At 44.5% G+C, this 15,961-nt stretch overlaps 1 protein-coding gene across 1 annotated transcript in view; it reads left to right on the top strand.

The window, feature by feature from the left end:
- CUNH1orf131 (chromosome unknown C1orf131 homolog) overlaps positions 1-10,730 on the top strand; it is a 36,153-nt gene extending 25,423 nt beyond the window's left edge. Inside the window, exons 4-7 of the mRNA XM_040242755.1 lie at positions 7,568-7,663; positions 7,794-7,880; positions 8,456-8,508; positions 9,718-10,730. Coding sequence (XP_040098689.1) covers positions 7,568-7,663; positions 7,794-7,880; positions 8,456-8,508; positions 9,718-9,856 — 375 coding nt within the window. The 3' untranslated portion in view covers positions 9,857-10,730. The remainder of the gene's footprint in view (positions 1-7,567; positions 7,664-7,793; positions 7,881-8,455; positions 8,509-9,717) is intronic.
- Positions 10,731-15,961: the final 5,231 nt, after the last annotated feature.

Here is a 15,961-nt window from a genome sequence, read left to right on the forward strand (position 1 = left end):
TGACCACCTTCACTCCCTTGTGTCAGGGCAGAAGTTAGATACTGAAGAGACTTGCAAACAGAGGAGGCCAAAATAAACGAAGAAGAGGGAGCCGCTTTGGAAGTGACAGGTGCAACAGACTAAAACCCTGTTAGCATGGGCTACGGGAGAAGGCGATGGCACCCCACTCCAGTACTCTTGCCTGGAAAATCTCATGGATGGAGGAGCCTGGTAGGCTGCAGTCCATGGGGTCGCGAAGAGTCCGACACAACTGAGCAACTTCACTTTCACATTTCACTTTCATGCATTGGAGAAGGAAATGGCAACCCACTCCAGTGTTCTTGCCTGGAGAATCCCAGGGACGGGGGAGCCTAGTGGGCTGCCGTCAATGGGGTCACACAGTCGGACACAACAGAAGCAACTTGGTAGCAGCAGCAGCAGCGGCTACATTGGATGGGGCCTGCAGACCTTGAGAAGTATACGCTGGAACTGAACTGACCCCACATTGCCCTCAACAGCTCCAGAGAAATTAAGTTCTTTATTACTCCTTTAATTTTCATTTTTAAAACCTACAATTACCTTGCAAAAAAAAAAGACCCTATTTTTAAAGCAAACTTCATATATTTTTTTAATAACCTTTATGACTTTGGTTTTGTTTTTTTTTTAAATATCATAAAGAATCCAATCTTCAGTACCCATTTTTACTTAGGAGTGTGATTAGTGGCTTGAGTGCTCTCTCCCCTTTTTGACTGCTTTTTCTCCCCCAGGTCACCTCTATCTCCTCCCTCCTGCTTCTCTTCTCTACTTAACTCTTGTGAATCTCTTTGGGTGTTCCGGGCTGTGGAGCACACTTAGGGAACTGATCACAGGCAGATTGGTCTCTCTCCTTTTGACTCCCCCTCTTCTCCTCCTGGTCACCTCTATCCCCCTCCTCCCTCTTCTCTTCTCCATATAACTCTGTGAACCTCTCTAGGTGTCCCTCGCTGTGGAGAATCTTTTCACCATTAACCTAGATGTTTTATCATCAATGCTGTATAAACAGAGAAGTCTTGAGGCTACTGTAAGAATAAGACTGAAAACCAGAGGCAGGAGGCTTAAATACAAAACTTGAGAACATCAGAAAACTCCTGACTCCAGGAAACATTAATCGACAAGAGCTCATCCAAAAGCCTCAATACCTACACTGAAACCAAGCTCCACCCAAGAGCCAACAAGTTTCAGACCAAGACTTACCAAGCTAGTTTTCCAACAATGCAGGAACATAAACCTGAGCACAAAAATACAAGCGGCTAAAAGTCACACCAAACCCACAGACAACTCAAAACTCACTACTGGAAATACCATTGCACTCCAGAGAGGAGATCCAGCTCCACCCACCAGAACACTGACACAAGCTTCCCTAACCAGGGACCTTGACAAGCCACTCGTCCAACCCTACCCACAGGGAGGAACCTCCACAATAAAGAGGATCCACAAACTTTAGCATACAGAAAGGCCACCCCAAACACAGCAACCGAAACAAGAGGAAAAGGCAGAGAAATATTCAGCAGGTAAAGGAACATGATAAAAGCCCACCAAACCAAACAAAAGAGGAGGAGAAGATAGGGAGCCTACCTGAAAAAGAATTCAGAATAATGATAGTAAAAATGATCCAAAATCTGAAAACAAAATGGAGTTACAGATAAATAGTATGGAGACAAAGATTGAGAAGATGCAAGAAACATTTAACAAGGACCTAGAAGAAATAAAAAACAGTCAATCAATAATGAATAATGCAATAACTGAGATCAAAAGCACTCTGGAGGGAACCAACAGTAGAATAACTGAGGCAGAAGATAGGATAAGTGAGGTGGAAGATAGAATGGTGGAAATAAACGAAGCAGAGAGGAAAAAAGAAAAAAGAATTAAATGAGGACAACTTCAGAGACCGCTGGACAATGTTAAATGCCCCAACATTAGAATCATAGGAGTCCCAGAAGAAGAAGACAAAAGGAAAGACCATGAGAAAATACATGAGGAGATAATAGTCGAAAACTTCCCTAAAATGGGGAAGGAAATAGCCACCCAAGTCCAAGAAACCCAGAGAGTCCCAAACAGGATAAACCCAAGGTGAAACACCCCAAGACACATATTAATCAAATTAACGAAGATCAAACACAACAAATATTTAAAACAGCAAGGGAAAAACAACAAATAACTCACAAGGGTATCCTATAAGGATAACAGCTGACCATTCAATAGAAACTCTTCAAGCCCGGAGGGAATGACAGGACATACTTAAAGTGATGAAAGAGAAAAACCTACAGCCCAGATTACTGTTCCCAGTAAGGATCTCATTCAGGTATGAAGGAGTAATCAAAGCTTTACAGACAAGCAAAAGCTGGGAGGGTTCAGCACCACCAAACTAGCCCTTCAACAAATGCCAAAGGATCTCTAGACAGGAAATACAGAAAAGGTTTATAAACTCAAACCTAAAACAACAAAGTAAATGGCCACAGGATCATATTTATCAATAATTACCTTAAATGTAAATGGGTTGAATGCCCCAACCAAAAGACAAAGACTAGCTGAATGGACACAAAAACAAGACCCCTATATATGCTGTCTACAAGAGACCCACCTCAAAACAAGGGACACATACAGACTGAAAGTGAAGGGCTGGAAAAAGATATTCAATGCAAATTTGGAGCCAGAAGAAAGCAGGAGTAGCAATACTCATATCAGATAAAATAGATTTTGAAATATAGGCCGTGAAAAGAGACAAAGAAGGACATTACATAATGATCAAAGGATCAATCCAAGAAGAAGATAAAATTGTAAACATATATGCACCCAACATAGAAGCACAATAATATATAAGGCAAATGCTAAGGAGTATGAAAGGGGAAATTAACAGTAACACAGTAATAGTAGGAGACTTTAATACCCCACTTACACCTATGGATAGATCAATGAAACAGAAAATTAGCAAGGAAACACAAACTTTAAATGATACAGTAGACCATTTAGACCTAATTGATATCGATAGGACATTTCACCCCAAAACAATGAATTTCACATTTTTCTCAAACACACACGGAACCTTCTCCAGGATAGATCACATCCTGGGCCATAAATCTAGCCTTGGTAAATTCAAAAAAATTGAAATCATTCCAAGCATCTTTTTTGACCACAATGCAGTAAGATTAGATGTCAATTACAGGAGAAAAACTATTAAAAATTCCAACACATGGAGGCTGAACAACATGCTGCTGAATAACCAACAAATCACAAAAGAAATCAAAAAGGAAATCAAAATATGCATAGAAACGAATGAAAATGAAAACACAACAACTCAAAACCTGTGGGACAGTGTAAAAGCAGTGCTAAAGGGAAGGTTCATAGCAGTACAGGCATACCTCAAGAAACAAGAAAAAAGTCAAATAAATAACCTAACTCTACACCTAAAGCAACTAGAAAAGGAAATAAAGAACCCCAGAGTTAGTAGAAGGAAAAATCTTAAAAATTAGGGCAGAAATAAATGCAAAAGAAACAAAAGAGACCATAGCAAAAAGCAACAAAGCCAAAAGCTGGTTCTTTGAGAGGATAAATAAAATTGACAGACCATTAGCCAGACTCATCAAGAAACAAAGAGAGAAAAATCAAATCAATAACATTAGAAATGAAAATGGAGAAATCACAACAGACAACACAGAAATACAAGGATCGTAAAAGACTACTATCAGCAACTATATGCCAATAAAATGGACAACTTGGAAGAAATGGACAAATTCTTAGAAAAGTACAACTTTGCAAAACTGAGCCAAGAAGAAATAGAAAATCTTAACAGACCCATCACAAGCACAGAAATTGAAACTGTAATCAGAAATCTTCCAGCAAACAAAAGCCCAGGTCCAGACGGCACAGCTGAATTACCAAAAATTTAGAGAAGAGCTAACACTTATCCTACTCAAACTTTTCCAGAAAATTGCAGAGGAAGGTAAACTTCCAAATTCATTCTATGAGGCCACCATCACCCTAATACCAAAACCTGACAAAGATGCCACAAAAAAAGAGAAAACTACAGGCCAATATCACTGATGAATATAGATATGAAAATCTTTAACAAAAGTCTAGCAGACAGAATCCAACAACACATTAAAAAGATCATACATCATGACCAAGTGGGCTTTATCCCAGGGATGGAAGGATTCTTCAATACTCACAAATCAATCAATGTGATACACCACATTAATAAATTAAAAGATAAAAACCATATGATTATCTCAATACGTGCAGAGAAAGCCTTTGACAAAATTCAACATCCATTTATGGTAAAAACCCTCCAGAATGCAGGCATAGAAGGAACATACCTCAACATAATAAAAGCCATATTTGATAAACCCACAGCAAACATTATCCTCAGTGGTGAAAAGTTGAAACATTTCCCCTAAAGTCCGGAACAAGACAAGAGTGCCCACTTTCACCACTACTATTCAACATAGTTCTGGAAGTTTTGGCCACAGCAGTCAGAGCAGAAAAAGAAATAAAAAGAATCCAGATTGGGAAAGAAGAAGTAAAACTCTCACTGTTTGTAGATTATGTGATCCTCTACATAGAAAACCCTAAAAACTCCACCAGAAAATTACTAGAGCTAATCAATGAATATAGTAAAGTTGCAGGATATAAAATTAACACAGAGAAATCCCTTGCATTCCTATATACTAACAATAAGAAAACAGAAATTAAGGAAACAGTTCCATTCACCATTGCAAACAAAATAATCAAATACTTAGGAATAAATCTACCTAAAGAAACAGAAGACCTATATATAGAAAACTATAAAACACTGGTGAAGAAATCAAAGATGACACAAATAGATGGAGAAATATACCATGTTCATGGATTGGAAGAATCAATAGAGTGAAAATGAGTACACTACCCAGAGCAATCTATAGATGCAGTGCAATCCCTATCAAGCTACCCACGGTATTTTTCAGAGAACTAGAACAAATAATTTCACAATTTGTATGGAAATACAAAAAACCTCGAATAGCCAAGGCAATCTTGAGAAAGAAAAATGGAACTGGAGGAATCAACCTGCCTGACTTCAGGCTCTACTACAAAGCCACAGTCATCAAGACAGTATGGTACTGGCACAAAGACAGAAACATAGATCAGTGGAACAAAATAGAAAGTCCAGAGATAAATCCACACACCTATGGACACCTTATCTTTGACAAAGGAGGCAAGAGTATACAATGTAGAAAAGACAATCTCTTTAACAAGTGGTGCTGGGAAGACTGGTCAACCACTTATAAAAGAATGAAACTAGAACACTTTCTAACACCATACACAGAAATAAACTCAAAATAGATTAAAGATCTAAACATAAGACCAGAAACTATAAAACTAGAGGAGAACATAGGCAAAATGCTCTCTGATGTATATCACAGCAGGATCCTCTATGACCCACCTCCCAGAGTAATGGAAATAAAAGCAAAAATAAACAAATGGGACCTAATTGAAGTTAAAAGCTTTTGCACAATGAAGAAAACTATAAGCAAGGTGAAAAGACAGCCTTCAGAATGGGAGAAAATCATTGCAAATGAAGCAACTGACATTAATCTCAAAAATATACAAGCAGCTCTTGAAGCTCAATTCCAGAAAAATAAGCAACCCAATCAAAAAATGTGCCAAAGAACTAAACAGACATTTCTCCAAAGAAGACATACAGATGGCTAACAAACACATGAAAAGATGCTCAACATCACTCATAATCAGAGAAATGCAAACCAAAACCACAATGAGGTACCATCTCACGCCAGTCAGAATGGCTGCTATCCAAAAGTCTACAAAGAATAAATGCTGGAGAGGGTGCAGAGAAAAAGGAACCCTCTTACACTGTTGGTGGAAATGCAAGCTAATATAGCCACTGTGGAGAACAGTGTGGAGATTCCTTAAAAAACTGGAAATAGAACTGCCATATGATCCAGCAATCCCACTGCTGGGCTTGCATACCGAGGAACCCAGAATTGAAAGAGACACGTGTACCCCAATGTTCATCGCAGCACTGTTTACAATAGCCAGGACATGGAAGCAACCTAGATGTCCATCAGCAGACAAATGGATAAGAAAGTTGTGGTACCTATATACGATGGAATATTACTCAGCTATTAAAAAGAACACTTTTGAATCAGTTCTAATGAGGTGGATGAAACTGGAGCATATTATACAGAGTGAAGTAAGCCAGAAAGAGAAACACCAATACTGTGTATTAACACATACATATGAAATTTAGATGACGGTAATGATGACCCTATATGCGAGACATCAAAAGAGACACAGATGTAAAGAACAGACTTTTGGACTCTGTAGAAGAGGGTGGGATGATTTGAGAGAATGGCATTGAAACATGTATATTATCATATGTGAAAAAGATCACCAGTCCAGGTTCGATGCATGAGACAGGGCACTCAGGGCTGGTGCACTGGGATGACCCTGAGGGATAGGATGGGGTGGGAGGGGGGGATTCAGAATTGGGAACACATGTACAACCATGGCTGATTCATGTGAATGTATGGCAAAAACCACTACAATATTGTAAAGTAATTGGCCTCCAATTAAAATTTAAAAAATGTGTGAGAAAAAAGATAGGAAGTAGTTCAGCTGCCAAGAGTGGATATTGGTGTCTTTTTCTGTTTTACAATATGTTTTTTATATATAATGTATTTTTTTAAGTTTTTTTTTAATGTATTTATTTATTTGGCTGCACCGAATCTTAATTGTGTTATGTGGGATCTTTGATTGTGGTGCACAGGCTATGGCGTGCTCAGGCTCATAGCTCCTTGGCCTGTGGGATTTTAGTTCCCTGACCAGGGATCAGACCCATATCCCCTGCATTGCAAGGCAGATTTTTTAAGCACTGCACCAGGGAAGTTCCAACAATGTTTTTAAAGAAAATAAACCTGTGTGTGGAGCAGCTGTGATATAGGGTTTCTGGGTGTGAGTAGATATGTCTGGGGAGGTGCTTTGTTGCCTTTGCAGGTAACAGCTTGTTTGGGGGCACATCTAAAGCACCACTTGGACTTCCCTGGTGGCTGAGACGGTAAAGCGTCTGTCTAAAATGCGGGAGACCTGGGTTCGATCCCTGGGTCAGGAAAATTCTCTGGAGAAGGAAACAGCAACCCACTCCAGTACTCTTGCCTAGAAAAATCCCATGGACGGAGGAGCTTGGTGCAGGCTTCTGTCCATGGGGTCGCGAAGAGTCGGGCACAACTGAGCGACTTCAGTTTAAAGCACCACAGAGCTCTGTGGGTCATCTTCGTTTTGTCACTGATTTGTGCACAGAGAAATCTCAGCTTCAGCTGCCTGCATTAAATGTGGGAGAATGGTGTGGGGAAGTCATGAACCTTTGTGAGAGCTCCACAAAGCCGCTTACCTGCCACCATGACAGAACTCTTACGCGGTGTAATCAGCCACTGCAGGTCACACATAATAGCGTTGGGGGTGGAGCGCGTCGTGTCTGATGGGCGGTACCCCTCGGGCTGTGTTCCCTTTGTGGAGTCTTTGGAAGGCACTTGGGTCTGACTGTGCTTTGTGTCTGCAGGCTCGCTTGGAAGTGCACCGGTTTGGGATCACAGGCTATGGAAAAGGAAAGGAGAGAGTCCTGGAACAGGAACGTGCCATTATGCTGGGTGCTCGGGTGAGTGGCTGCCTCTGCCTTCCACCCCCAGCCGTGTTACAACAGAGGGGACCACCTAAGCAAGGCAGGATGGGGGATGCTGGGAAGTGTTTGCAAGATAAAAAATGATAAGTGTACTTTCTCGTTTCAGCCTCCCAGAAATAGTTATGTGAATTACAAGGTTTTGCAGGAGCACATCAAAGAAAAGAAGGCAGCAAAGGAAGAAGAAAAGAGAATGGTAGGTGTCATAGCCTCTTTATTAAACTAGAATGGAAAGATGGTGTCAGTCTGCTGCAGTGCAGTGCTGGACCCCTCTGCTTGGAAAGCAGTCTAGGCAACAACAAGCCTACAGTTAAATAACCATTCTGTCCACTTCTTTGAGTCAGCTGCATTTTGTGATACCAGCCACGTAATCTGACTCGTTTACATGAAAGGGTTGCTTTGAAATGGCCAACTCCTGTTCAGATACTGTGAGCTACTCTGATCCTTTTCTATGTCAAGTTGTTCCTTTTGCGTTATGTAGAGCACAGGGACTTAGGACAAACCACAAGGGCATGCGGATGTTATGTTCCCTCCCTTTTGCTTAAAATGGAAGGTTTGACCTTTCTGCTGTTCATTTTCTCTGAATGGCCTTTCACAGTCTTGAAAGGGTTTTAGGATGAAACTTTGAGTCTGTTACGTTTAATGTGCCTACTTGAAAAAATATTAAAAATAAACGGTATCTCTGTTTCTTTTGGTGACAAATCTCTTGCCTTTTTTTGAATCTCCATTATCCGTTATGGATACATATTTTTTCTTTGATTCTGAAATCAGGCCAAGGACACAGATATTTTCAAGAAAAAGAAGAGGAAAGGGCAGGAAGACAGGTAAGTGATAGGCACTGGGGTGGAATGATTTGGATACACCTTTTGGTTAGTTCTTAAGGTGATACCTTGAATGGATATGGTGTTTCTATTCTGGTGCAGCGCTGTACTATCTCTCTTTTATCCTAAATCAGGCCTTTGGGAGGGGAGACAGGATTTAGTGAATTGTCCAAGATGAGGTGACTCCCTCAGAATTGAAAAAGGAACCTATTTTCAAGCACCAGACATGTGCAGTGACTGATGGAAAAGCTGGGACTGAAGTTTCCAACAAGACCTCTGTTCCCTCCTAAGAGAGGTACTGCTGGGTCAGCATGACCGGCCGGGTCTGTGCTGTCCACAGCCACACAAGGGAGAGCACGGAGGTCTGAAGAGTGGAACCTTGATTTTCTGCCATTCTGCTTATTTCTTAGCTTCATTCAAGCACTTCTTTCTCTCTTCTGAAATTACTGGTTCAAAATCTGCTTTTGTCTACAGCTGGAAGCTGATCAGTTGTTTCAGGCTGTGTGGTCTGTCTTCCGCTGTGTGCTGGGCACATAGACGTTGGGGGTACAGCCATGAGCACATTGAGGGTCTCTGCCCTGGAAGAGCTTACATTTTAGGGCGGGAAACACATTAAAACCTGTAAACAGATACATAGGGCTTGTCAGGTCCGGGCAGGCTTCGTGAAAGTGTTAGTCTCTCAGCTGTGTTGATTCTTGCAGACCCCATGGACTGTAGTCCACCAGACTCTTCTGTCCATGGGATTCTCCAGGCAAGAATACTGGAGTGGGTTCCCATGCCCTCTTCCAGGGGATCTTCCCAACCCAGGGATCGAACCCAGTTGCAAGCAGATTCTTTACCCTCTGAGCCACCAGGGAAGCTGGCAGGCTTCGTGAGGAGGTTGAAGTTTAGCACACATTGAGAGAATGTCACTGAGGGTGGGCTGGTGTGGTGTTCTAAGGAAGCCACATCTGAGTCTTGAGAACTGAATAAAGAGGAGGATCTGGAAAGACCTGGTAGCAGATTATTCAGGGTAGAAGAAACCAGTGGAAAGGCCCTGAGGCAGGAGGCAGTTCAGGGACCGCAGGAAGGAGGGTGGTACTACATTGTGTTGGGGGCCATGTCTGGGAAGAGCTGAGAGTTCACAGGAGCAGACCCAGGTGGCCTGGTTGTGGTGCTGGAATCATTTGTTTAAAGCTTGATTATAGTAATTTTCTCTCACTTTAAATGTAGGAAATCAAAAAAGAAGAAGTCTGCTCCAAGTATTTTGTCAAGTGGACGGATTGGACAGGTTGGAAAATTCAAAAATGGGACATTGATTCTGAGCCAAATTGATATCAAGAAAATAAATTCTTCCAGAGTGGCTAAATGACATTACTTTATAAAATAGAGAAATGGGAAAGTGCCAGATGGACCGAAACTGGACCCCTATAAGACTTCCAGATTATTCTTATTTATTTTGTATTTCACAGACTTTTTTATCTTAAGGAAAAGAAATAATTAATTTCTAGCTGCTGAAGTATCTTTTTTTATAACCACATTGGGCCAACTGCAATATGAATGTGAAGTCAAATTATTGAGAAGAATGTTTAATATTCTCCAGCGAGGTTCACCCAGGTTTCACTTTGACTGGTGCCTTGTGTGTTTACATGTAGATATTTCATAATTTTACAGATTTGTAGATGCTAATAATTAGCTTAAAATTGCTTTTTAATTTTCTAAAAATGTTTAATCATGAAAGAATTAAGAATGTGATAATTTGTCTGTTGTTTTGGGGGAAAAGCAGTTTAAATTTTCAGCCTACCTAAGGTGTATAAAATCTACTTTGTAAGAAGCTGTATAAATAAAACACAACTTTTTGATAAAAATGCACATGACTATTAAACAACACAACCAATAAGTTAAACAAATGTTATCTCCTTCAAAGTCATAACTTGGGGCAGCCATACATATATTTTTAACTAGTATTGCCCTTATTGAAAGTATCGGAACTTCTTAAAGCTTGTGACACTTAAAAAAAAATTCTTCATTTTTGGCTGTTTCTGGCGCCCCCCCGCCACCCCCCGTCCAAAAATTCAGATCTAAACCTAATAAATAATAAAGTTTTGGGGAAAACAGAGGGGTACTGCACCACTGGCTAACTCTCTTAAGTGACTCATAAGTTGACTTGGAAGGCATTTACATTGTTCAAAATATATTTTGACTTGAAGCAAAATTGGAAATGTTTTATTAAAACACTGGAAGTATTTTTTTTTCTGGTTTATTTTGAAAGGCAGTATTCATCGGGGTCTATATTTTGGCAGATTTATTTTAGTTCATTTTTGGCTGAACCGAGTCTTCTGTCCCTGCCTTGTTGCTTGTGGGCTACTCTCTGGTTGCGGTGCAAGGGTTTCTCAGTTGTGGCTTCTTGTTGCAGAGCATGGGCTCTAGGTGCATGGGTTCAAAAGTTGTGGAGTACAGCCTTAGCTGTTCTACTGCGTGTGGGATCTTCCCAGACCAGGGATGGAACCATTGGCAGCTGGATTCCTAACCACTAAGATCACCAGTGAAGTCCTTGGCAGTTTTTTTTTTTTTTTTTTAATTTATTTATTTATTTAATTTTTGCTTTACAATTCTGTATTGGTTTTTTAAGTGTTTGTTTGTTTGTTTGTTTTTTTAAGAAGGTGTGAAACAGTCGTGTCCGACTCTTTGTGACACCATGCACTGTAGCCCACCAGGCTCCTCCTTCCATGGGATTCTCCAGGCAAGAGTGCCGAGTAGGTTGCCATTTCCTTCTCCAGGGGATCTTCCCGACCCAGGGATCGAACCCGGGTCTCCTGCATTGCAGGAGGACACTTTACTGACTGAGCCACCGGGGAAGCCCGCCGAACAAGACAAAGCCCTGGGAAAAATCTTGGGAGCCGGAAATGACCTACTGGAGTGGGTACCCGGTCAGTTTAACTCCTTATTGACAGGGAGCCAGGAAACCCAGCAGTCCCACCTCACCCCACCTCCCATGAGCCTTTGTGGCTCAGATAACTGAGCACTTGACCCAACTCTCGACCAGAGTCCCAGGCTAGTCAGTTCTGGAAAAGCATGCAAGCTCCTAGTGTAAATTGCTTTCCTTATTTCTTGTTTCACCTTTTAATTTATGGAGTAAATACAGAAGAGCCATCTAACCACCGGGTGCTCTGGAAATAGTCAGGTCTAAGGGCGACAAGCAAGCCTGCATGGTCAGGACTGATGATCATGTGTAAGACCATGCTGTTTATTTCCCCGCTCATGAGGCTTCCTCCAGCAAGGCTAGCAGCACAGAGAAGTGCCAGTGGAGAACAGTGCTGCCGCGGAAGGAGCCCACGCTCGGGGGAGCTCAAGTGCTTCCTTGCCGTGTCTTCCATACGGAGCACCCTTCCCCCTTCGCAGGGTGTCTCCCTGATCATGGATACACCTGGGTGGATCGGTCCTGGTGCCACACAACACTAACACCACCTGCCCTTAATCCCAGGCACCGCTTAGGGAATTCTTGAGTCTCATCCCCACAGCGCTTGGCCTTGTGGACAAAGAAGGATGCAGAGAGCCCAGCTGTGTTTCACTGAACCAAGGCTCTTGCCCGGGCAACAGTGGGCACCAGCTTGCAGAGGTAACTGACCCTGACCGGCAAGCGGAGGCAGGGCTACAGTCACCTAGGGGGCAAGGAGGAGTCTGTTCCCAGGTGGTCACCCAGATGTCTCTGGTGCTCCCTGTCCCCAGCGTTGGTGGTAAATCGACAAGCACGGGAACCCTGGACTGAGAAGGGCCTTGGCAACCTGAAGCTCAGGTCTTCCCCACCCCTGCACCCTAGGGGAGGGGAGTCTGGATCAGGGATGCTGGGGTGGCGGGGTGCATGGAGTCCAGGCAGACGGTGAGGGTCTGTGCAGCTCCAGGACCAGCCAGCCTGCCTCGTCTCAGCTTCCCTCCTTGACTCTGGAGGAGCCTCTCACTCAACTTGAGGGGGAACCTGTGTGTGGCACAGGGCGTGGACTGGTGGGCCCTGCCGTGTCCCTCCAGACCCTCTGCCAAGAGCGCTGAGGCACCTGCTTCAGCAGGGAGCTCTTCTCAGGGATGCCCGCCCCCTGTAACGCCCCAGGCAGTGATGACTGGTGGGTGACTGAGCTGAATGGCCAAGGCCTTTGCTGGGTCTCCCTTGGCCAGATTCCGCTTCCTTCTCTTTGTGTGGATGCCAAGAGCTCCCTCTAAGGGATGTCCTGCTCTTAGAGTCCTCAACTGGCCCTGAAACCTGGCTAAACCACTCGGTGGTCCGGCAGGTGACCGAAGGCTGACCAGGTTGCCGGCTGTGGGGGCACAGGAGACAGCTGTTGTTGGGAAGCACAATTTGAGGAAAGTGACAGTTTTCAGTCACACCCGGCTCAGTCTGTGGGTGAAGGGGCTGGTCAGTCTCCTTCATCCTCCCAGGCCAATTAGGACATTTTCCCCAAATCTTAGCTTCCACTTGCAGCCCGTGATCAACTTTTCATTCATGAATTTATCTCAACCATTTGTTAACTCTTAACAATTACTTGCAAAAATGAGTTTCGTGAACTGTTGGAGATGGTACCTTATAATTGAGAGTCACGTGGTGCTAGTGGTAAAGACCCCACCTGCCAACGCAGGAGACAGAAGTGAGTTCGATCCCTGGGTCAGGAAGATGCCCTGGAGGAGGGCATGGCAACCCACTCTAGTATTCTTGCCTGGAGAATCCCATGGACAGAGGAGCCTGGCAGGCTACAGTCCATGGGGTCACAAAGTCGGACCCGACTGAAGCGACTTAGCATATAGCATGTGTAATCACCTCATGATTTCCTGAGCACACGCCGAGAGGCACATTGACCTTGGGCTTCCCCGGGCCCCCACCCCACCCCACTGCAGCCTCTGCCCCATCCAGCTGGCACTTAGGCCACTTTGAAGAGAGGCAGACCTTGCTGCTGAGCAGTAAGCACAGATCAGACCTTGTTTTTCAGCTGTTGGCAGTGTCAAAAGAATTTATTTCAAATCTGCTTAAGGTTGTGGTAAAACTCAAGTTTTCCAAAAGGCGATACACAAAGTCCAACCAACCCCCAAAGACCAGAAAGCACAGTGTTTGCAATTCAAAAAATACAAACGCTTGGGATACCAATACAAAAATTAGAAAAAAGTTGCATACCGTCCCCCCACCTCCCTCCGGGTCTCCAGTGGGACGTGAGCACTGACAGGACCAAGAGCTGCCACCCTGTGGCAGCAACTCCCGACAGACCGTGGGCGCAGCGGGGGAGGGGGAGCAGGGTAAGGAAAGACAGGAAGATGGAGCTTCCGTCATCGACAGCTAAAACAAGGACACGAAGCTTTTTGCTACTTTGAAAATTCCTTTGCCAACGTTAAACACACATCTCTCATGCTTAATACAACAGCTGAGTGCGAAAGCAGCAATTCTACATCATGCATTTAATGTTTTCTGCTTTGCTCACTCTGCACTTCCTCTTGGTACTGAGAACACCCCGGGGCCTGGGACGTCCAGTCACCACTGAGGAGTTGGAAGGGCCCTTACCCAGCTGCAGCCTCACCCAGGAAACACCCACGGTGCTCCTGTGTCCACAGCTGCCAGCAGTCACTTTTCCAGACCCGAAGCCTGTCTTGGATTCTCTCCTTGGAGGCTTCCTGAGGTCCCAGTCTGGGGAGTGGCGCCCAGGAGCTCCCTGGTCTCCCAGCACCCGGGCCAGGCAGCCCTCTGCTCCCATTGAGAGAAAGCGATGCCTCCCGGCTTAGAGACTTGCCTGTAGTCTCAGCTCCCAGCTACTCTGACTCAAGTCAACATCATTCATCAAGAAACCCATGAACGCCACCCCCCCAACAGGTAGTGCAGGTGAGTCCCAGCCCGTGGGGACACTAGGCCCTCCACCTTTTAGGCCAACCTGCCTTCCAGATGGTAGCTCGGTTGTGTGCCTTCTCATGCTTAGATGTTGGTTTTCAAAACCGTTCCTTCTGCGGAGATCTTTGAAAACAGAGGAGAAACATCGTCAGCTGAAGGTCCCCTTAAAAGAGAGCTAAGATAACCACAAAGGCAGGAAGGCGGTCACTCTCTTTCCTTGTTTCAAGGCAGCTTCTGCAGGCAGATGCGTAGCCTGCGTGCAGTGCTTCACACAGTGCCATCAAAGCAGGCCGTTCTGAGAACAGGAGCGGTTGTCCTGTCTCTCTCTGTGCTCAGGTGAATCTGGTTTTACGCACCCCTGGCCAGGCAGCTGTGTAATCAACATGTGCTCCTGGATGGAAGACATGTCAGACGAGGCTCAGGAAAGTCACCGCGCAGGCTCTGTCCTCCAAGTGTGAACCATTGGCCTGGACTCGGCGGATGCAAGTCTCCACTTTGTTCTTGAAAAGCGTTACTCTACGATCATCACAACACACCAGATGAGGTAGGTTAGTGTGACCGCACCCACATCCAGGTGGGGAGACAGGCACAGAGAGACTGAGGAGGTGTGGCCCCACCCGTATTGGGTTGAAAGAGAGGCATTTCTGATGGCTGAGCCTGGCGTTCTCCCCCAAACCCACTCTTCTGTGTTTTATAGTCCATTTAAAGTTCAAGCCGTGGATCAATGAATGTGACCGATGAATAGCCAGGAGCTCCTGGCTTGCTCGAGAAAGAAACACTGTGGTTTCCAGGATTTGCATAGGCCTTGAGTAGCTTCCTGATGATGCCTGATTTGACATTTTGAACAGTTGAAGGCCACACACCTACTAAGACGTTCCTGCAGCTTCTAGTCAGAAGTGGGCTGGGAAGAACGCGGATGCAGAGTGTTGCTTTCTGGGAATGGTGGTGGGTTGGAGACCCTTCAGGAATACGAAGTGAGACCTGACGGGCTGGCTTCGCTGAGAGGCTCCGCCGTTTTTCTGCCCTGTCCCTTCTGGCAGGACACTGCAGACTTGGGAAGGCCTGGTCATGGGTGTTAGGATGAAGCCCACAGGTTTGTGGTTCAGGCTTTCTGGGGACCACAGCATGGACGCCCCACACACTTACTCTGAGTATCGACCCATGACCAGCTGCTAGCATAACCCAGTGGTTCTCAGGCAGGGAGTCCCCTGGGCATACTTGGCAACTTTTAAAGCTTTTTTTTTTTTCCAATTAGTTGTTTTTTAAAATATATTTTATTGTTTATTTTTGGCTGCACTGGGTCTTTGTTGCTGTGTGCGAACTTCCTCGGACTGTAGTGCGTGGGGGCCACTCTCTAGCTGTGGTGTGCAGGCTTCTCACTACGCTGCTTCTCTTGTTGCAGAGCACGGGTTCTAGGGTGTGTAGGCTTCTTGGGCTTAGTTTCCCTGCAGCATGTGGGATCTTCCCAGACCAGGGATTGAACCCATGTCCCCTGCATTCAGACCAGGGATTGAACCCATGTCCCCTGCATTGGTAGGTGAATTCTTAACCACTGGACCACCAGGGAAGTCCTGTAGACACTTGTAGGTGTCACAACTAACTTGCGGCACTACTGGC

Source organism: Oryx dammah, unplaced genomic scaffold (genome assembly GCF_014754425.2).
Source record: "Oryx dammah isolate SB20612 unplaced genomic scaffold, SCBI_Odam_1.1 HiC_scaffold_6, whole genome shotgun sequence".
Classification (NCBI taxonomy): domain Eukaryota; kingdom Metazoa; phylum Chordata; class Mammalia; order Artiodactyla; family Bovidae; genus Oryx; species Oryx dammah.